We start from the raw sequence: 23,698 nt of genomic DNA, 5'->3' as shown, positions 1-23,698 counted from the left end.
TGTGATGAGCTTCTTCATCTGAACAATCATATTAACTCATCTTGTTTCCAAGCTCACTCCTGTGTTGTTCCTAATAAAAAGACAGAGATAGCTTCAAACAATCACACATACACAGAGCATCATCCCCCACTGCCCATGATCACAGCAACACATCAGTCTGTTGTAGAAATCTTGATTATAGGAGTTGTGAAGTCGGATGCGAGCGGAGGCAGTGAACGCACCGTGATCGGGTCAGACAGGACAGGTGAGTTTCACCTGCAGCTCACATCTTCTCCAGAACAAAAGGAGGGCGACTCCCAGGCGGGTTTTAACCTGAGGACCAACACACGGAGGAATATCAGCAGGTAGGTCAGAGTCAGGTTTGTTTTAACGACACTAACGTCGATTTTAAACACGTAAAAACAGACGACAGCCGAGATACGTTGCGTTCAACGAGTGTATGAACCGCAACGTAATATTCCTTGTTGTCTCTGGTTCAGTGTCGAAGTGGCTGATTGAAGCTAAGTGCTATCACCAGTGCTGCAGATTTACTCAGGCTTTTTACCACTGGACGAAACGTTTACACGAGTATGTTAAACTGCGAACTTAGCTAAGCATAGATTGGTGCTATTAATTAGCCCCAATGTAGTGATGGGTGGATGACACCTGAAGTAAGCACAGCGACAACCGGTGGCCAAAGGAACAGCCGCCTCACCGTCAAGGCTTAAAAAGGTTGGATGCCTTCACTGTTTCAACTGGATTTATAATTAATACTCAACTGAATTATCAAAAAAACAATAAAGTGAATTAAAATAAATAATGGAGGGAACTAGTTATTGTTATCAATGACCTGGTGTTTTATTATCAAGGACCTTTCAAAAGTCAACACACTAATGGTTTAATGTGGGATATATAAAGTTCACTTTGTCTGAACTGAATCGCACCAAGAGGTTTGTAAATTTTTGTCACTATTTATTTAAATTTCTCTCGTTATTTCTATTAGGCACAGGTTCTGCAATTACTCTGTATACACTTAGTATTTTGTATTTGAGCTTATAATACACTTTAAACCATTATGTGTACATTCAATGATATTTTTTTAGACTTGAATATTATTATAAAATATTATTCTTTGTACCCAGATATTGTATTAATGTAATCTGGATCAGGCTGACACAGGCCGTTCCTTCAGAATATATAGTCCTATCTTATCTTATCTTTAATTGGCTGAAACTGAATAAAAGCCAAAAGAACAAGAAGAGAAATTGAATGTGCATCAGAAAAAAAGCAACAACAAGAAGAACTGTGCACCACAAAGATTAAAGAAGTCAGTGAAGAGGCATGAAAGCCAGTTTTATTCTCATTGTTTGCAGTCTGAATGATTGCTTTTTAATTGTATTTGGAGTATCAGAAAGTATAATTTTGTTTAAAATAAGCTAAAACTACCCTATAATGAATCAAAATAATGTCAACAGCTTATTTTTTTCTAGAGACTTCAAATAAGTTGGAATTCAAACATAAAGAAATGATAAAAAGCTTTTATTCTTGTCTGCAACTGTAAAATTGAAGGAATATTTTTAACATTTGTTTAAGTCCACAATTTTACTGCAATTTTGAAAAAGTATTGAAATGCACAGCTCAAGTTAGTGTCAAAAGACACTGAACTTGGAAAGATCTGTGAAAATACGAGGATGATCATTTAAACAGCGCTGTACAGACACAATTCTGAAAACTGTGTTTCAAAAATGTTGACGGCCTTTTTACACCTGAATCTTTGATAATGAGGATCCACTCACAAAGCTACACAAACCTGTTAATTTATTTAAAAAAGATGACATTTTTACTCATCTTACTTAAAGTTGATTAAGATGATTGCCAAGATGATTTTTAACTGAAATCACAAAAAAAGGTCATAAGAAATAAGCAATCACATAATGAGACAAGTTGGATACGAACTACCAGGTCAGTCAAAAGTTTGACATAACGAGGTAAAAATATTTCTCAAACTGTCCAAAAATCCATCAAAGTCTACAGGATAATTTCCAGCTTCACCTGTGACATTGTGTACTTATGTCAGTTGTGTGCGCAGTGTTTCTATGAAGAACATTTCAGGTGCGCTCACCTTCAGTTTGAGTTACTTTCAGTCACCAATTCAGTGTCATTTATCGGTGACCATGACACACACCGTGTAATAAAAGATGTTGTTCCTGATGCTGGGGGTCATGTCAGGCTCATATATAATGTCCTCTTGTTTAGAATACACTGATGGCTTTTTTATAACCTGTGGGGTCACCTGACTGCTTGTTGTTTGGTGGTGTTTGCGATGTCACAATCATCAGAAAATCTTTTCAAAGCTACAAAAGGATTCTTGTTTTAATACGTATCCTTTCCAGCTAATGTGAATCCATTTGTCAGCATCTATTCAAACACTGTTTCTCTTTATAGAGACCAGGTCCGGATGTCTTCAGGAGGAGTTGGTTCTGTCCCCAGGTTCGACCGGGTGCGAGAGGTCCCTCACTATGACCAGGTCCCTCTGGACCCCTTATGGCATAATACTTTTCCCTTTCCCCCGGGGCCAATGAATGGAGCAGTGCAAGCTCTCAGCTTAGACCCCCTTCCCCCTCCCCCTCTACCTGGTCAACCAGCTGTTGGTCCTGAATCTTTCTACCCCGCTAGCGATGAAGACTCAATGGAGGGCGATCATGATGCCATGGACATTAAGCCAGTCCATCGTTTTGTCCCTGACTCAGTCAAGAACTTTTTCCGGGGCAATAGCGGCAACCGTGACAGCCAGGGACGGTCCATCCCTCCGTCAACTGCCCCTCACTCGCCTGCACCCTCATCCAAGAAGAGTTCCAACTGCCGCACCACAACAGGGGTCCCCTGCTCACCCCCCCACTCCGCTCCTCCATCTCCGTCCATTCCTGGCTCCAACTGGGGCCACAACGGAGGCTCTGGGAGCAGCTACAACGCTCACAAGGAAGACGGACTGCTACTGGGTGCTGAAGCTCTCAGCTCTGCATCTGCAGTGCCCACCAATCTATCAACACAGACCTATCAGGAGCGGGTGGAGGAGTATCACATGCGCTATGCCTACATGAAGTCCTGGGCTGGCCTGTTGAGAATCCTTGGCTGCGTGGAGCTACTGCTTGGAGCGGCTGTGTTTGCCTGTGTCTGCGCATATGTTCATAAAGACAACGAGTGGTTTAATATGTATGGATACTCTGGGCCACAGCTGTTTGGAGGACTTGGTGGAGGGGCAGGTGGATCGGGGGGCAGTTACTACACAGGCCCCAAAACTCCATTTGTCCTGGTGGTGGCTGGTATGGCATGGATAGTGACTGTTATTCTAGTGGTTCTTGGGATGTCAATGTACTACAGAGCCATCCTTCTAGACTCTTCCTGGTGGCCACTCACAGAGTGCTCCATCAACCTTGTGTTGGCTGTGCTCTACATAGCAGCAGGGGTGGTGTATGTCAGGGACACCACTCGAGGAGGGATGTGCAACATACCAGTCTTCAATAATGGAATAAACGGCGCGTTTTGTCGCACAGAGGCTGGCCAGAATGCAGCTATCGTCTTCCTCTTCATCACCATGGTGCTCTACCTCATTAGTACAGGAGTGTGTCTGAAGCTGTGGAGGCATGAAGTAGCCAGGATAAGGAGGGAGGCACTGGAACAGGAGGTATGACACACACCTACAAACACACTTGAAAGCTACAGCCCGCTAATTACTGAAAGTACTTTCTCGCTGCTTCAGTTCAGTTATCTAAAACCCCAAAAGATGGGGCCAGATGCTATATCTGTTATATCAGTATTTTTTTTTATAGATTTTCAAGCAAAATAGAATTATCAATTTTAGTATAATATTAACTGAGTGTTTGTTTGAAGCTTAATCTCTTAAAGCCTTGTCACAAAGAATGCCAGAAGGTTTCACCTATGTCGTATGTAATATAATTTCTTCTTTTAGAACATTTTCTGGAACTTACCATAGCTTTCAAAGCACAATTACTGAGAGTCAGTGTTCATACAAAAATTCTAAACTCCTGGATAGGTTTGTTTTACTCAGAACCCTGCCCTCACACCCAAATAGCCCCTACTTGTTCTTATATTTGCTCTGCTTGTGCTCAAACTATGCTCTTGCACAGATTTTGTTGCATGGACACAATGCCTGCCCCAGCTTCAGCTGCTTCTGTGCACGCGTGAAAGAAAAACTGAAGGCCAGCTTTAGTGTTGACAAATGACATTGTCCTGCCCTCGTTGTGGGTGGGTTGGCTTTACTTCTTTAAGAGTCCTGTACTGGAGTGCAAGTAACCGCCCGTAAAGGGGAAATGTAACCCTCACATGTGGGAAGAAGAGCTGAGGCTGGAGCCCAGGAGATCTGCGTGTGAATGCAAGCTCACAGTTTGAACCCAAGCAGAACAAAACTAGGCACAAGAAGGGAATATTTGAGTCTAAGTTTAGGGTTTCGAGGGAAAGCGTTACAAATTTGACCATGAAATCAATGGGCCTCATTCATCAATATCTTCGTAAGAATTATCTCAAATTTGTTCTTAAGAAGTTTTTTAAGACACTTTGATGCATGATGCATTCTTAAACTTCAGAATTGTTTTCATCTGAATGTAATGTTTTCATATGTTCCTAATTAGCATGGGTAACATTTTAACTTAAAGCTGTAGCTGTGACCCATTTAATATGTACACAACAGTGTGTAAAACTTAAGGATTAGTGCTATAATGTTATAAAAAAGTGTTATCTTTTGCAGTTTAGACAAAATATTCAGTGCATGTCTGTTCTTCTCTTCAACATCTCCATGTTTCGAAAACATTATATTGTGAGGCTGAAAAAATTATTAAAACTTATAGTTATTTAAATTGTATCATACAACTGTAGAATTAAAAGTAAATAACACAATAACTTTGAATTGTTTTTTATAAAGCTTGGAATACTGCACATATAATAAATAACTTACCTCTTCTTCTTAAAAAAAACCTAGATGAAAACTGCATCATCATTCCCTCTGTCTATAGTAAGTATCAAGTTTTGCTTATTTTGTTTTCTAGTAGACATTGAATTGTAAACAGTGTACATTAATTGACCACGTGACTGTGATCCTCTGCTGCAGCTGGGTCCAGGCTCCAGGGCCTCAGAGCAGACTCCTCTCCCCACCATCCTGCCAGACCTCATGGACGCCCCAAACAACTCTGCAGCTGCTCCTGTGAGGATGCTGGAGCCAGAGATCCTGCAAGGTCACATACCAGCCGGATACATCCCAAAACCTGTAGTAATAGCCGACTATGTGGCGTAAGTTTTACCTTCTAAGTCACACTTTCCCAAGATATAACTTTTTATAGAGGAAGACGCATATCTTTCTTAAAAAATAATGTCCCTGGATTTGTTGTAATGCTCCATGGTTCCCACATCAACAACGTTTTTAAGCATTAATTTAGTCAATTAGTAGAGATCACTTGAACATGGTGTTATTTCTCATTCTCTCCCAGTGATAAATGTTGACTGTCTTGAGGGGAATTCTTTGGTGATCAAACCAAAATCATGGTCGTAGATCACACTGTCAAACACTGAAGAGGTTTGGATACCTATATTCCAATATTAACCCGACTAAGATAATAGTGTAAATAATACACCTTCATGTCAACAGCATTTTCTGAATACCTTTACCAGATTTGATGACACATAACTGGGTGTAAAACAAAAAGCAGTTGCAGCTTTTGCAAACATTTAAAGAAAATGCTCCAAATGGAAGCATTGTAATTATTTCAGGTTGGGGTTTGAAAGGGATAGTTCACAAAATTGAAGAAACTGATTATACATTTTTCAAACGCAATAAAAAAACAAAACATAACATGCCTCCAGACTGCTCGTGTGGTGTCATCCAAGGGTCCATAATGCCCAACAGTCAAATTATAATTGAAAAACAGCATAATTTACGGCAAGTTTTAGCCTAAAAGTCCTCAACCTGGAGTAACGATGCTTGTGGATGTAGCGATGCCCTTGGGGGAGAGCGTGGGTGAATTGTGTGTGCGTTTCCGGTGTGCGTGCGAACATGAACGCGGCTCAGAGGATATCAGAGATTTAGGCGAAATAATCTTAAATGAAGTGTATTTTGGACATATCTCATAATTGGACTATGCTATGCTGTAACAAGTAAACGGAATATAAATTAATAATGTATTAACAACTCATACTCAACCATATTCAAAATAATGTCTTATTTGACTAAGGTCAATATAAGGGCTGGGCAATTGACAGAAAATTTATCGAAACCGACATTTAAAACCTCTAACCGACCAAATTTTGTTCATTCCGTTTCCCAATACGTGCATTCAGGAACTGTCAGGTTTGTGCTAGGTTTGTCAGGTTCCATGCTGCATCACACATCCTAAGAACGTGTGTTTTCTTCTGTCCTTTTCTCCAGGAAGTACCCCAGCATACGCTCAGAGGAGGAGAGGGACCAGTACAGGGCTGTGTTCAATGACCAATATGCTGAGTATAAGGAGCTGCACAGTGAGGTTCAGGCAATGGCTTCTAAGTTTGAGGATATGGACGAGATGATACAGAATCTTCCCTCCCGGCCGTCAAGCCAAATGGTACAAATCTCACTCACATTCACACAATCAACCTGGAATATACTTGTATACACACTGCACAGCTATGTCCACTAATATGTTGCCTTGTTTCAGGAGAAGGAGCGGATCAGTGGCATTTTAATGGAATATCAGAGAAAGAAAAATGTAAGTAAATGTCATAAATGTGATTAATAATATTTGCGCTTCCACCTCTGTTATTCAGATTCAGGGGAACAAAGACTCTCACAAAACATTGTATTTCGGGGCAAGTAGCATGAACCTCAGCTTTACGAATAAAACAGGTTTTTGTATTTATCATTTCAAACACTCTCAATGAAAAGAAACACAGTGTACAGCAGCCTGGCACAGAGCAGTCTAATTCCAGGGCATCTTGTTGGCTAATCTAATCACCCCTGATCTGCTCATACTAGTTTGTTCACATGAGGCTTACTGTCACTGGGGTTATATTCTCTTAAAAGCTAAGTATGATGGTTGATCACCCAGTGGACCATCACAGAGAAAAGCGATTTTACTTTGTAGCCTCACCTAAATCCTCTGAAGAGAAGAAAGAGGCCAGTTGGACAAACATGCACACACTTATAGACATTTAAACATATAAAACACTAATTGAAGGAGTGTAATGTTGTCACACCACTACCTGGTTAACTTCTTGATTAACCACACAAAATTACAATGGTATCTAAGAGAAAAAGTTACAGTTGTGTTCGATAATTATCACTAGATGTAAGACATATCAAAGAAATATAGACCCCAATAAGTTAGCTGACCCCTTCTGTCAGACAAGTGTTTGAAATGGTTATGTTCTATATATTACTCTAGTCATTTCATTGGTGAATGTAGCGAAAACAGAGGCCTGGATATTCAGACTTTTGGCACAGGTCAAATCAGGGGTGTCTTTTCAAACCCTGCTTGTCTGTTACACCAAAATCTTTCAACCATGATCAACACAGTTTGTTATTCAGACTTTCTGTTTCATTTAATTAGAGTAATAATGCAGCATCTCATATTAAGGCTCAGTAAATAATGTTACATTTATTAACATCATTGGAACAAACTAACAAAAACAATATAATGGGACCTATCACAACACCCACATCATTAAATGTATTTGTGTCGGTGGTCTAAAAATGTGTTCAGGCACATAATTAAAGCAGGGGAAGGTGTTTTTTCTTTTGACCGCAAAAACCTGGTCTGAAGTCAGTGCTGCAGTGTTTCATGTGTAAAGCAAGTGAACCTCTTCTACAAAGAAACATTTCTCTTACTACCTGAAACATCTGCCTGTATGATAACAATTCGCCAAGGTGATCCAGGGGTTTAAAGGGAATGGGAGATGGCACTCTGGATTTGTTCATGTTATGAGCAAAACCCACTCATTATGAGATTATGTCCGACCTTTTTGAACTATGCTCCTGGTGGGGCAACTTTTGTTTTCCCACTGTTACACTCATAGATATATATAAAGTCTAGATGTCTCACCCAACGGAGTCGAACGACCGCACATGCCGGCCATGTTACCACAGGCAGCTCGCCCACCCATAACATTGTGTTGTAGTGGTACGTACTTTTTAAATAACCATAACTTACTAAATCCTCAGCCGATTTTTAAACGGTTCGGTTTGTTACAAACGTCAGAGATGTAGTTATGACACTGCATACTTATGAATAATTATGTTATTTTCTAAAAAATAGAATAATGTTCTATATTGGTACAAGATTTCCCTTTACAAATATACATCAAGAATTTTTTTTTATTTAAAAAGTACATGTACCACTACCAACACAATGTTATGGGTGGGCGAGCTGCCTGTGGGAAGATGGCCGCCATGTGCGAGTGTTCGACTCCGTTGACCGGAAACGCAGATGAGACATCTAGCCTTTATATATATATATATATATATATATATATATATACATCTATGGTTACACTAGCAAGCTCTGCTTAACTGAGTTTTGAAATTGGAAATGTATAATGCACCATAGTGTGATTGATGTCCAGGTTTCACCCCTTTAATTATTTCTTGAACTACCAATTGTTATCTTGTACTACCTTCTACCTGCTGTGGAAGCAAGAATGAATCTTGAAAATGAGTGATTTATTTAACTTATAAATAGAGCAAGACCGATATACACAGTAAACATTGACATTGATACACACTCAGGATGAAACAAATTAATACAAACCAAGCAGATATACTGAAATAGATTCTGCAGTAATAGTTTCAACAACTTGCCACAAATATCACTTGAACGTGAACAAAATATTAGCGGCTTGACGGTTAAATAACTATTTACGAAATTGAAAATAAATCAAATTTAAAAGACTTGTTGAGGCTGAAGTTAAGGACTGTCTAACACCTAGTTGCTTGAATTGCCCCTTTCAGCAACAAGGAAAGCGCCACTCGGCCCGGAAGACCATATTACAGTATTTAACACAAAATGCATCAGCACAATGCGCTGGCAACTTAAAAATGTAGGACAAATGTCACATGAGTTGTTAGAAACCAAACCAGGAGTGTATGAATTCTCAGTGTTGTTGTCATAAGGAGTGAGTCACACTTTGAGAATGTAACCATGTTGTAATCAGCCGGCAGAAACAAGGAACCTTATTGTACATTATAAAAAAAGAGGAAGTCAAATGTAAAACATACTGAGATCATCTACAGGTTGGATGATCTTAAATCTTAGTATTTAAGTAGGTGGTGGACTTTCAACTATGATTTTAAACCGGATGCTCAAAATAAATGCACTCAAATTATTTTGATGATTACTCACTATAATGTATAATTATAGTGGCTGATCATTTAAATTGTGCTAAACATTAGTTAATGGAGTAGTATTTAATTTTTGACATTATTTGTCATGAAGGTAATACTTATCTTATGACATTCTTTGTAATGTAAAGCTTTGGAGAATCAGAAATAGTAACTTCATTTTCAATAGAAAGCTTGTACACACTGGGCCAGTGGGGTTTGAAAGAAGGCATGAGGTATCTAAAGAGATGCTATAAGCTCTATTATGAAACTTCTAATTTATAGAGTGTCTATTTTCAGGCTCTGGCCAATTGCCTGTGGCCAGAGGCATTCTGTTTTGGGGTGGCCCATCCGTCTTTCCATCCGTAACACTGTTGTGAACATTACACATCTCAAGAATGTTTTTAAAGATTATCTTTAAATTTGGTATAAATGTTCAGTTGTACTTTTTGTAGATTTTGGTCAGAAGTCAAGATCACTGTCATCACAAACCACATTTTTTGCCTTGTGAATGTGTTCTCTCAAGAATGCCCCGAGAGGAGTCTCGTTTTGTGTCAGCAGAAAATCCCCTGGTGTAAAAAGCTAATCACGTCATACCCAACAAGCTAGTCTTTACTGCAAAAAGTAATTCAACTAAGTAACAAATACAGTTTTATGATAATGAGCTTTTACTTTGAAATAAAATACTTTCATGTATTCTATTCTATATAAGACTGACATGAACACTTTCCCTTGATATATAGGAGTGTCATCACCAGGAGGGAAACCAAAGATGAAATCTATTGAATGATTTTCTGTTTTTCTTGTCAGGACCCGACATATTTGGAAAAAAGAGAGAGGTGTGAGTACCTGAAGAACAAGCTCTCTCACATGAAACAGAAGATTCATGAGTACAACAAGGCCGCCGTCTGGAACGATGGCAAATAAACATGGGGGTTTTACATTTTACATGACACAACACGTGCAGTCTGCATCACACATTGTCCTGGTACTGATGTCATCAACTTGCCATTTCAGCCAGAGATAAGGTGATGAATATCAATTTCATCACTGTGTCTCAAGTTTGGTATGTCTTTAGTCCAGGGTAGCAGAAAAATGTTGCAATGTATGGAAACTGTTCAGCTGGCTCCTGCAAAGAGGCCAATCTGTGGACGTTAAAGACACTGTGGTGCACATCGCTGGATGCATGTGTTTGCTAAAGTAATTACAAGAAATGGGTTCTGTGGCTGACTCAACACTGCCTGGAAAGATGAGGCAAATGATCTGGCTGTAAATAAAGCAGATGGCAAAGTTAATGAAGGCTGATGTATAAAGGAAGAGTAGCCATTCTGCAACAGACAGAGGTGTCTGTAGAAGACTTGTAGGTTAGGTTAACAGTTTATATTTGTTCGGATATGTTTCTTTATACTGTACTCCATGTCATTCAGTGGAGGCTTTTTCCTCATGCTATTAGTGTTTAGGTTTTAGATGGTCACTAAACACTCGCCCCAGTTGAATTGTTTAACCATCTCACAACCTGTTACAAATAGTGAAGTTAAAGATTGTTGTTTTAATAATTTTACCCACTCAATTTGTAAACTTATTTGTATATTCACGTTTAATTGTTTAGTGTTCATCTTTTTAATAACAATTAAGCACCTTTTTTCTTTTTTTACATGTATTTTGCTTTTACAAAAAAGAAAACTTTAACCATGAAACTACTGTTTTTGTGACTGTCATTCACTGTGGCCATTTAAGCTCAGTTTTTGCAGGGCAGCGGCAATGAATGAGGGAAGCCAGTGGGGGAAAACATTTGAAAAATCAGAACAAAGCTACAAGTTTCTATGTCTTTGTTAGAAATCATTGTTTATCCTCAGTACAATAGAAATGTCAGGGTTTTATTCTCTTCAATGGCAACAGAGGTAACAAATCTTTCTAATAACCTGCATTTATGTATGCATTTATTTCAACAGATCACACACAACTTAATCAAACAATTAATTTTAATTTAATGCAAATAATTATAGTTCTTGTCCATATTGAAAGCTTCATTCAAGTGTTCACAGTGTGGGTTGGAAAATGTGTGTGAAATTCTCAGCTATTAACATCTGAAGCAAACAGCCAGGATTTAGTAAACCTGGATATTTTACTTATAAAGTCTAGTGATACGAACCAATTTAACTGCAAAATTATTGATAAGGTGAAAATGAAGCCCACAGCTGAAGATTTGAAGGAATCATTGGGGTTTAACATCTGTGGTCATGAATCAACCACACACATGTCATGGTGAATGTGTAACGCATGAGTCAGCACTCTCCAGGGCAGCATCACTGTAACCTAAAATCTACCAAAGACACAATGAGACTCAACAACACTGCTGGGTAAATGTTTCGTCATGCAGCACTATATGTACAGCATATCATCATGAAAAGGCTCTGAAATGTATTGGTTGGCTAACTTTTCCAAATGGTAAATGGGTGTGTCCACTAAAGACTCATGGTATTATTATGGTTTAATCACTTTGTGTTTGACTGTACGTGGGATTTTAGATTAGGTCACATTTTGTGGCCATTTAATGTAGAAAACCAGGTCATCCAGAGGGTTGACACACTTTGTAATACTGTGCAGTCTGATAATACAGGTACACAATGTGTTCATCGAAACCAATAATTATTTTGTTTCAAATTGTGGTCTACCTTTTTTTATTATCAAATGATGCACAATATGTTTAATTAATCACTATTATTTTGAGAGAGTGTCCATGCATTGAAAACGGAACTATAATTAGTGGCAACAGTGGTGGTGGAGGTAAACTAATCCCTTAAGAATCCATGCTTACTACTGAAGGTGTGGCTCTGCTCTCAGATGACTGGTTCTGTGGGAAATACAGGTTATTCTCAGTCTATAAAACAGTGAAATGCAGGGGCAGTGACTATCCTTTCAATCGTAAATGACCTGGATGAGCTGGAGAACAGCACCAGTAAATAAAAAACTCACACACCCTCCTGAACTGACTAAGCCTGGAGCAATGTGTTTTTCAAAGGATCAAGTTTGACAACAGTGAGCCTTACCCAACGAAACAGCCTTGTAATTCACTCTGAAACTTAAGCCATTGTCACAATCAGAATGAGCATTTACTGAGTGCAGCATTTTTATTTAGTGATATAATCCACATTTATATTATGTAGGATAAATAGGTAGGATTTCTTACACATTCATTAAGTTGATTATAGTGGGGGGAAATTAGAATAGATGGAAATACTTAAAAATTAAAATATTGACAAAAGCTCCCTTTTACTCATTAAATTTAGCTAATTCAGTCACAATTTAATACAAGCAGTGTTTATACTCTTTTAAGGTTGTTTATGAAATCAATCATATTAATTCATTTCTCAAAAACTGTAACAAGAAAAAGTGTGAATAAAAAACATTTAGTTGATATACTAGAAAAACATATATAAGAGACGGAGAGCGACTAATAGATAGATAGATAGATAGATAGATGGATGGATGGATGGATGGATGGGTGTGTAAGTAGGTGGGTATAGATGGATAAATGGATGGAGGCCTTCCCTTGAACCTGTGGTGAGAAACAGCAGGTACAGAGAGAGAGAGAGCGAGAGAGAGGACAGGTTGGTCCTGTCATACCTGGGGAACAGCTCACGTGACCGGCTCACACCTGGAGGTGCGTCTTTTTTCTACTCCGCGAGTGCGCGCTGCAGAGTATGGGGCCGCGCGCTTAGGGCTTTAGTGCTTTAGACTAGCGTCGCTTCTGTTTGTGTCAGGATCAGACGGTGCATCGTGCAGAGGTGAGTGTGTTTCAAATGTTCCGGCTGTGTATGATTAGAATAACCCGGGCTTGGCGTGTGATACACAGACGCGAATTCGAAATGAAAGAGCTTTAAATGTACTTTGTGAAATCTCGCGTAAACTGCAGCAAATTACCAAACAGTTTAATTAGGCCGACGCCATTTCTCTGACTAAATGTACCTGCAAATTCACCTGTCTTAATTTTCTTCTGCGTTTGTTGAGGAGTTTGCGTCATTTTATGTTTTTAAAGACTGTTTTAGCTGCATTTCTTTACTCTGTCGTCCTTAAAGATGTGGGTTTTTTTTTTAAATACAAAAGCCTGGAAGCTGTGTTTGTCTTTAGTCTGTTTCCCTGTGAACTTGAGTGTAAATAGAAACTAACTGAGCAGTGAGGGAGTCTCTGTTTGTGCGCCAGAACATCTCCACCCACATGCTGCTGCTTTGTTTCACCACAAACAACCTGTGATGACTGTCTTCCTCAGCAGATACCTGAGGAAGGTCACTGTTTCTGTTGTCTCTCCACAAAATCAACCAGAAGTACTTTTATCACCCGAATCCATTTGATTCTAAATCCCCTTAATTCAATGATTTATTAAATTATAAAACAAAGGAAAAAATCCAAATCTCCGACTTTCTACAAATGTTTATTTAATTCAAGCGAGCCACTATGATCTGAGATGCATTTGTAAGGCGACAGTGCACAGGGTACAGTAATTGATTTTGGTAAAATAGGAGAAATTCTGTTTTGATTTTTAAAGTAATGATTTACAAAGCTATTTTTGAAGGCTACAAGTGTGACGTTTTTTTCTCTGGTATAATTTGATAAGAATATTGGCAGACATCTACAATCTCCAAGACTTGTGTTTTATGTTGTCCTGCAGCAACTTGTTTTCAGCAGAAATGCATAGCACAGAGAAACAAAAAATATAAGCACTGAAAGCAGGCATTGTAAATCCCATTAGATTTGCTGCCCTGTTATTGTTTACTTAATTTTGTAAATTTGGACAATGTATTATTTGCTAAAAGTTCTGGCTCTTGTTACAAACAAAAGGTTTTCAATGATACGTTTTACAAATCTTTTCATTTTAGTATTAATATCAATATTGTCATATTGGCGCTAATACTGACCATTTTCAAGCTATACCCAAACATAATTTGAGCAACACTATAAGCATTTCTGTATAAATGTGTTTCCAAATGACAGCAGCGCTGCCTGTGAGGCAGAAAAAATACATTACGGCACTTTGTATTTTAACAAGGTGAGTGCCAGCTGGATATCAGAATGCCGAGAGACAAACATGGCCCCCCAGCATACCCGGCAGGTGGCAGTAAACAGTAAGTCGACCCTCATCTTTCCCTTACTACTACAAGTACATGAGATCACACCTGTCACCTAGGACTGACCACTTATAATCAGATCTTATTTACCTGCTATATATGCAATAAACACACTGATCAAAGACCAAGATTCATTTGAAATAGCAAAAAAAAACAAATAGAAGATCAACATGTGATGGTCACTATTAATTTTACAAATATTTTCGGTTTGTGGTTCAGAGTCGTTGGTCCTTTAATGTGGTCCAGGATGCATGTTCACACTGAAGAATGTGGCCACATGCGTCCCACTTCTTATTATGGTCTGAGTGGGCGTCCACTTCTGATTGGATCTGTCATATGAGGCATGAACAGACTCACACAATTGAATAAATTCAGTTGGAGATATACCGATATTCACATCTCTTTAGATTCTTTGTATTCTTCTTCTTCTTTTTCTTCTTCTTCTTCTTCTTCTTCTTCTTCTTCTTCTACTTCTACTTCTACTTCTTCTACTTCTACTAGCGGAGGGCTCCATCATTCACATCATAGTTGTTTCCTCTTTCCGGACAACCCTGTCTCCTAAAAATTACATTTCTATCCAGCTAAACTGCTCCAGCAAATAAGATTTCTATTCCCTTTGAGGATGTATTTTGAATTTACATATTTGGCCAGGCAATACTATGTAAATTGCCTGGCCAAAAAAAATTCTCACAGACATTGTGTTCATTTTAAATCAAGTCACTTTTATTTGCATAGCACATTTAAAAACCACAGGAGTTTTCCAAGTGCTCTTCAATCACAGCGGATGCTGAAGAACAAGTATACATTATAACTAGAGGAATAAATAGCCTGACGATAAAATCACACGACACGAAAGTGCTTTTAGAAGAAGGCTTATTTTTCTATTTTGTTTGATCCAGTTCAGCATTACCAATGAAAAAGATACTACAATAAATCATTCAATCCAAACAAATTACTCCCCACAATTTGGATGTTTGTTTATGACACATTCTGATTCTGCTTCTTGAATATAAGGACTCTCTCCCTTTTTAAAATATCTCTTTAAATTAATACATTTTTCTGATTTCTTATTTCTCTACTGGTCACACAGGCCATGAAACATATTTTAACTCAAGCCCTATGCAAACTGTATTTGTTTCTCTAGACGAGTTACATTTTTACTTTTAGTGTCACTGTGCACATGTATGTGTGTTATTCAATGACCCCTTGTTTTTCACCATTAATAACCCTAACCCTAACCCTAACCCTAACCCTAACCCTAACTCTGTAATTTAAAGTGAATCTCTGTGGCAGGAGCTGCTTGTCTTGTCTTTTTTAAACCAACTCTTTCTAAAATGAAATTGATGGGTGTGTTTTTTGCTAATCGGATTCACAAAAACATGTGGACACCAAAATATAGGCTTATTTGTAATCAATTAAAGCAGTTAGGAAAGCAGGACTTTAGTTTTTAGGTGAACTATCCCTTTAACACAAAACTTTTCCTCTCCATCAATTATCCATCACAAATAGATGACCCTAAAAAAAAAATATTCATCAGTAGGATAAGTAAGTTGTCACCACTCATGTCAGGCTTGTCCATTATCACTGGAATAGCTGCCTTCAATTTGTAATATGTTGTATTTGTCATGACTGAGGAGGTGACGGATCAGTCTGTTATCCTACAACTCTAATTGAGCTCTCTCCTCGTCTGTTGCAGCCACAGCAGCAGACACAGGCGCAGTGAGCTTGTGTCCAACCCAGCCTTCTCCTACCACCCGGGAGACAAGATGCTTCACTTCTACCGCTGGACCTCACCCCCGGGTGTGATGAAGATATTGTGTATCATCATCGTCATCATGTGTGTGGCCGTGTTCGCCTGTGTGGCCTCCACGCTGGCCTGGGACTACGATATGAGTCTCATGGGTCTTGGAGGTGGAGGTGGCTTGATGCCAGGTTATGGTGGTGGCGCATACGGTGGCTCGTATGGCGGTTCATATGGTGGCTCCTATGGCGGTAATTACGGCAGCTCATATGGAGGCGGCGGTGCTGGCAGTGGCAGTTCCTACGGAATGGGAGAAACGCAAATGGATCCCAAGACTGGCAAAGGCTTCATCATCGGCATTTCAGCCATTACCTTTATAGCTGTGCTCATTATATTCGTGTTGGTTGTTTCGAGGCAAAATGCTGCCCGCTCAGTAAAGTTCTACCTAGCAACCATCATCATCAGCGCCATCCTAGCGTTTCTGATGATCATTGCCACGATAGTGTACCTGGTAGCGGTGAACCCAACAGCCCAGTCCACGGGGTCTGTCTACTCCAGCCAGATCCGCCAGCTGTGTTCCCAGTACCAGACTGAGACCCAGGCCCAGGGCATCTTCCTGAACCAATACCTTTACCATTACTGTGTGGTGGAGGCTCAAGAGGTATGATGTGCTTGATTTTTTTATTTTTTTTTTGTCATTCTGTGGGACAGGGTGCAGTTTATAGTTCCTTGACCAAGAATCCAATAATGTCTCCAGTAATAGATAATCACCAATATTGCATATTATTAATTTACTTGAATTACTGAAATCTGCCTGTTTGATGAAACCATTTCTTCACATGTCAGAGCTAAAACTCAATCAGGTTTAGGCAACTCCAAAAGTCTTGAAAGATAATATCAGTGTTGTTTTAGCCTCACTTACAAAATATCACCTGTGTTTTCACATTATCATTGCTTACTATTCACTGAAGTCAATTATCTAAAGTGTCTCTGAATGCTTCATCCAGCCACGTTTAATCATTTTAAATTTGACGACTGTAAAACGTCATGGTGAAACTGTAGGTAATCCATCACATTAAACAACATGTCTTTGTTGCTAACTTGACTTTAAAGGACAGACAGATTATTAGGAGTCCTGTGGTGTACACTGCTCATGTCATTAAGATCAGTGATGGATAACAAGTAGCAGATCACAGCTTCTGCATCCGTGGATTTTTCTGAGTCAGGACTTTGTTTCCACTTATATATGGTTTTGAGTTTTTTCTATTTGAGGCTGATGTCAAAAGTTTGGGATTGTGAATGGATTTCTATGAACTCATCCACCCCCATGGTATTTACTATTCATGTAAGTGAGTGTAATTTCACCCCAGTAACACACAATGCTTTGGTTCCTGCAGGCCATCGCCATTGTCCTGGGCTTCCTTGTGTTTGTCGGTCTCATCATCCTGCTGGTGTTCGCTGTCAAGACTCGCTCGCAGATCAGGCACTGGGGCCCAGAGCGCATTCTCTGGGAGGAAGTGAAGGTCATCACAGACGGTCCGCACAACAGTGTCGGGGAGTGGGTGAGTGCGTGTTTGTCTGCTTTGTACTTGTATGGCTTCACATTCTAAGGACCAGTTTTGGAATTAGGACATTTTGTCGTGTCCTCAAGTACTAACATATCTTCAAAGACTTTAGCCTCATGGTTATGATTATTTTCACGGTTATGGTAAGGGTTGAGTTTAGGTGTTTAGTTGGGAGGGTTGAGACAAGGGAATGCCAAATGTAAATGAGTTTCTTTACAAAGGCAGAAGTACAAGAAGTGTGTGTCAGGTGACAAACAGGGCAGGGATGGTTTCATTTAGCAGTTTCTGGGTGTGGTCTTGGAAGTTACATGTGCTGTGCTGTCAGGATGATTTGTTCTAAAATAAAAACTACAATATCTAAAGAACACTTTAAATTCTAATGAGTGGATGTGCAAATTAACATAAATAAAATCTGTTTCTGACATTTCCCATATTTAAATAGTCAGCACCAATGAAAGTGTTGACCTGAAAACTAGTTTCGTACCAACATAGTTTTCATTCCAGGTGTGTACTTTTTCAAACATTTCAGCAGTGCTGCCTGAGGGACATTGTCTCAGGCTTCCTGTTGATGGTAATGCTTGTATCAGTAGTAGTCGAGCGTGCAGGGAAAAGCAGAGAAACCGGTTAGTCCTTGTTTGAGTGTTTATCTTATGGTATGAACTGGTTTCTAAAGCCTTAATGAGGACAAGTATCAGAGGAGCCTGTGGAAAACCTGACCGAAACCTCAGGCAAGAAATAGTAGGTTGCTAGAAACCTATCTTTGAAATACAATGACTAAAATCAAGGGGAAAAATCTAACTAAATAGCACGAGTCAGATAAGAAGGAAAAAGTGAAAGCTATTATCATGTTGATTATTTTTCTATGCTCATCTTGCTTGAGAAAAAGATAAAATTGTATTAAATGGACATAATTTGTACTGTAACAGTAACTTTGGGACATTTTTGTTGTACACTGTATATACACTGTTATATCGGCAGTGACTAATACTGATGAAAAATCTCTACTTCAGGTGAACAATGTGACTGGTGACCCAGAGATAATGGTGAATGACTATAATGACAAAGTTGGGGGTTCCAGAGACTATCTGGACCGACTGGACAACAAGCCTCTTTACCTCCCAGGGTAAGCTGTGCGTCTCACAGTACACCTCACAAGTGCCTGTTGTTTGTTTGCAGACTTCCTTCATTTAAAAGTTAGCATATTTACACTGTGCTGATGGTTTACTCAGTATTCCGTCTGAAAAATAGTAAGGTACTGTTCATGTATATTGTTTGACAGCCCTACAGTGAACACAGTCTCCGTATAAGCAGTCTAGGACTAAGCTCAATAAAGTTTAGAATGATTTAAGGTGGAGGCAGGTGGAGTCACACTCAGCTTGGACAGCTTTCCTTCATCCTTCCCTTCCTCCAACTTCGATAATGTTATAGGCACCGCTTAATTCCCAAATCCGGGTCCTAGCTTAGTATCCTGAAGTGTCCAGGTGCTGTAGAATGAAGTGGAGGGCCATGTTGACTTCACCATCTACAGCCCACCTGCCGCCAGGGGACCCAGGAGTTGGTCGACGTGTGAAGCAAGAGGTACCTGACAAGGCAGCCACAAACGTGTATAAATAAAATCAATAATTCTGTTCACAGAGATTCAGACATAAGCAGCTCTGTGGGAAACCTGAAGCCCAGGCTGAAGGACTATGACACTGGCGCAGAGTCTGGAGATGACCTGGAGGAGGAGGACTTCAGCATGTGAGTATGAAGGGATCTGTTAGCCAACAATTGTAATGATTAAGACATTTGTGTTTCTATACCAGAAAACCATCTTGTGTGCACTGCCAAATGTATCCGTTAGAGGTCCTACTGGAGGCTAATAATGTATTACCATGTGGGTTAATTTCATTCTGTTCTCGTCTGCAGGTTGTTTCCTTCCATTGTGGATGAGCAAGAACGTCTGACCTACAAGCGGGAGTTTGACCTGGATCACCAGGAGTACAAGGACCTGCAGTCTGAGCTGGACAACATAAACCAGGACCTGGCCCATCTGAACAGAGAGCTCGACCGACAGCCTGAGGGCAGTCCACAGTTCTTGGTAAGTGATGACGTAACAGTTTAAGTTTTGTGTCTTCGAAGAGATGATGACTAGTCCACCCCTATGTGTACGATGTGTGGTTATGATTACAATTAGAATAGGTTTAGACACATTTGAGAAATTTTAATGGTAATGAGAACAAAGGTAGGAAATCGGTCCATATGTGTCTGAAAGTGAGTTTTGGGTTCTTTTTTATCCTTAACCTTGGCCTTAGTCGATTCTGACTGACCCCTGAAGTGCCCCAGTCCTGTCATTACTTCCCTAAAACTTTAAAAAAAATAATAAACTTCTCACTTACAACATTAGTAACAAATAATATGACACTGTGTTTAGAATTTTAATTGTCTACGTTTATTTGAAGAACACAATGTGCTTGAACAAGCCACGATTCTACGGTGTTTGGCTTTGCTCAAAGCTATTGAGCTGACAGTAAACAAAGAAGGACTGAAACGTGCACCTTACTTAATCAGAAATTCACATATACTACTATGGCAACCCATATGAGTTTATAGTTAACTGAATTCCCTGATTCAATGTTCTGCCAATCATGACTGAAATACATTAAGAGTGGCATACTGTCATAGTAAGATTCAGACCTTACTATGTGAAGTGCCTTGAGAGAATTTATGTTGTGGTCTGGTGCAAATAAAGTAAAATTAAATTTAATATTTGGACTGAAAAATTGGCTCAAGGGTAACAAAAGGATGAGAAATGTTAGTATGAATGGGATGGTGGAGTCCTCTGATTGGTCAGATTGTTAACCCGCTGTCGTTCTTATCTCAGGATGCCATGAATAGATACACCAGACTGAAGAATCACAAGAAGGTAATGTACACACAGTGCTGTTCTTTACAGTATAATAAAGTCCTCTGGAAATAGAGAAAAATATCTAATTGCTTGAATTATTTTCTATCCTCTCCAGACCCCAGACTACCAGATAAAGAAGAAGAGGTGTAAATATCTCAGGTCCAAACTGTCACACATCAAGAGGAAGATCAGTGACTATGACCGACGACCATGAACCTTACCGCTGACCCATTCACAAAGGGAAAGTAACTAATCTGCAGTTTTCCACCGCAGCGTGTTGAGATTGATCACAGACCGATATGTGATCGTTACAGTGAAAAGCCTGTCACTTTATGTTACATCTGTATTGAGCCATGGAACTTTTTCAAAGACAAGTAGGTGAAGGAAATATTGATGTTTTTTTGTTTTTTTTTATAGATATATATCGACTTTTAAGGTTCTTAACCTCTATAAGTTTATCATGAAAACCTTTTTTAAGGAACAATTAAATTGTGAATCTCTCCTGAAGAAAGAAAATTAGGGATGTGATGTGAATTGTCTTTGTTTCATTACTAGTGAAGCAGTTATTGTGTTTCTTTTATAGTTTAAAAAAAAATCATGTTTGATATATTCCTGTACAATGAAGGTGCAGCTTAGACATGAATTTGTGGGATATGAAGTCACTGACCGCCCTTTGTAAATTATGTTAAGTTTTAATCTTTGCAAATATTTTTAATTGTTGTATAAAGAGCTTTTCTGTACTTATTTTTGCTGTTTTATGTAAATGATGAAACCTCGGTTCTCAAATGGAATCCCCCAAATGTAACTGAGTGCTTTCTCTTATGGTGTGTCAACAACATGTTGGACATTTGACTTCTAATGTACTTCAGTTAATTTGAATCAAAAGCCAATAAATTCCTTTCTCCCTCTAACTATTTCACTTTGTCAAATATATTTTTTATGAATTTTATTCATTAAATTTATTTCAAAGGAACAGTTTACAGTTCAAACATGTCCATTTTATGCACCCCATCAGGTAAATATTCAAATCAGTTGGTGCAGTGTTCATCAGCTTTTAACAGACTTTAAGTTATGAAAAGTGTTGATGGAGCAACTTCAGGTTCTATTGATCTGAGGCTGCTACCAAGATATCTAAGTTCAGTCATCGTCCATTCTTTAAATCATGCAGGTTCCTCTGATCTGTACATCATGTGTTTATGTTGATGGTATAAAATGAGTGTTGTATTACTGCATTTCCTCCGAAGTCCAGGTGTCATTGTGATGATCTAGTGGTAGATATAATTAAATCAATGCTCAGAGGAATTGCAATGCTACCACCATTACAGTGGGGTTGGAGGTCCATATCAAAGGAAAATATCCTGAGGTGAAGGAGAATTCTTAAGGACTCCAGAATCAGGTTACACCTCCATACTGCTACATAATTACCTGAAAGGAGATATTGACAATGTGCTTTTATGAATTACTGATAGTAATGTTTTCCTTGAAATGAGACCTTTATATCCAGTTCAGGAGCCAGGTCTTTTCCACAGAATCTGCAATATTACACCGCCATGTTTCTACAGTAGCCCAGATTAGATAGAGCAAACTTCATCTTGCCTGAAGGCCACATAGGGTCTCATACATGTTTAGAAAGAGTATGAGGAGATGGATTCAATACTTCACTGCTAAGCCACTTACTGCAACTCACTGAACTTTGAAAGAAAAGATTTTCAGTTCTCGAGGATGCACAGAATAGTTGTATCCAGATAAAGTATTAAGCTAACATGTTGGGTAAGAGCTCGGCCAATATACACAGTGGTGGTGAAATGTTTTTCATATGGCTTCCAGATTTTCAGAGTTAACGTTGTCACATTTACAGGATAGGGATATAGAGAAGGAGGGGATTGACAGCGTAAACCTGAACCACACATACAGGTTTTCTGATTGGGGCTTTGGGTTGAGAACAGCCTTACCAATACCTCATACCAAACCTTGACCAGACACTCAGAAGTGAAGTTCTCCCTCATTAGTACTGAGCTTTGGGCCACATGAGGACTACTGGTCCTAACAAGGTCAGTGTTTATGATGGAAATGGTACTAAAGAGGTCACAACAGAAGAAAGATCAGCAAATCTTACTTAAAGACGGTGTTATTGTCATTGCGCTAAAAGGAAGATTGGGTGAAGAGCAAAATAGGGTACTCTGCAAACCAGTATACAAATTATCATTTGTATTGCTACTTACAGATATTGATTGCCGGCTCAAATAACGTTGATAATCATACTGTATAGGAACAGGAGTCTAAATTCCCATATTTAAAATTCAGGGAGCAGAATTGCAGCTGACCGGTTTGTACAGCTGATGTGTTGGCAGTGACTGTTGATCATCAGTGGGTGGAAGCTGTTGATCATCAGTGGGTGGAAGCAGAGATGTGACAATGTTGTGCTGTTTCCGGGCTCTGCAGCAGTCCCGCTGGTTTACAGACTATTGAGTCAGTGTCTATTTAGAATCCATGTGTGGAGAGTAAATGTCGAATTAAGTCAGAATTAATAATGAATCTGCAGACAGGATATGGATAAGATCAACCAACATGAAGCTATAATTCTGTTTGGAAAAGAGGAAGGTAAAGCACAAATCCAAAGAAATACTGAAACACTGTGAGATGACAGCAGTTAGGGCAGAACATACTATAGAGCACATAGAGTGAAATAATTAAGGTTTTTAGAAGCTGGTGTGGCGACTGAAAATACTGAGTCAATATAATGAAGAACAAAGGGTGAGCGGCTGTGGACGGTGGTGGATGAAGATTTGTTTGGGAAACTCAGAGAAAAGTAACATGAGTTTTAGTTCGAGCTGATTGTTCAGTTGAATATCATTTTTCTGTTACATTATTACAGATTAATCTGTAGTGAATATTGGTCTACACACTCTGGTACAGTAGGTGGCGGTATGCACCTAAACGTTTCATTGCAACTCGTAAAAAAAATAAAAAGAAGAACAAGAAGCGAGCGGAACCCATATCTATGGCGGAACCTATGGGCGGAACTAATTTCATTTTTTTCTC

The 23,698-nt window shown here is 39.1% G+C and overlaps 1 protein-coding gene across 1 annotated transcript; it reads left to right on the top strand.

Moving 5' to 3' along the window:
• The first annotated feature begins 217 nt into the window (after positions 1 to 217).
• LOC133934175 (uncharacterized) lies at positions 218 to 21,570 on the top strand. Its single transcript, XM_062381153.1, has 16 exons — positions 218 to 344; positions 2,425 to 3,664; positions 4,976 to 5,008; positions 5,105 to 5,283; positions 6,416 to 6,587; positions 6,681 to 6,731; positions 10,148 to 10,261; positions 13,068 to 13,125; positions 14,385 to 14,460; positions 16,160 to 16,865; positions 17,602 to 17,766; positions 18,780 to 18,892; positions 19,405 to 19,509; positions 19,678 to 19,849; positions 20,633 to 20,674; positions 20,772 to 21,570. The coding sequence occupies exons 2-16, from the start codon at positions 2,438 to 2,440 to the stop codon at positions 20,868 to 20,870; spliced, it is 3,312 nt and encodes a 1,103-aa protein (XP_062237137.1). The 5' UTR covers positions 218 to 344; positions 2,425 to 2,437; the 3' UTR covers positions 20,871 to 21,570.
• Positions 21,571 to 23,698: the final 2,128 nt, after the last annotated feature.

Source organism: Platichthys flesus, chromosome 3 (assembly GCF_949316205.1).
Source record: "Platichthys flesus chromosome 3, fPlaFle2.1, whole genome shotgun sequence".
NCBI classification, from domain to species: Eukaryota; Metazoa; Chordata; class Actinopteri; order Pleuronectiformes; family Pleuronectidae; genus Platichthys; species Platichthys flesus.
This window is presented reverse-complemented; position numbering and strand designations above follow the sequence as displayed.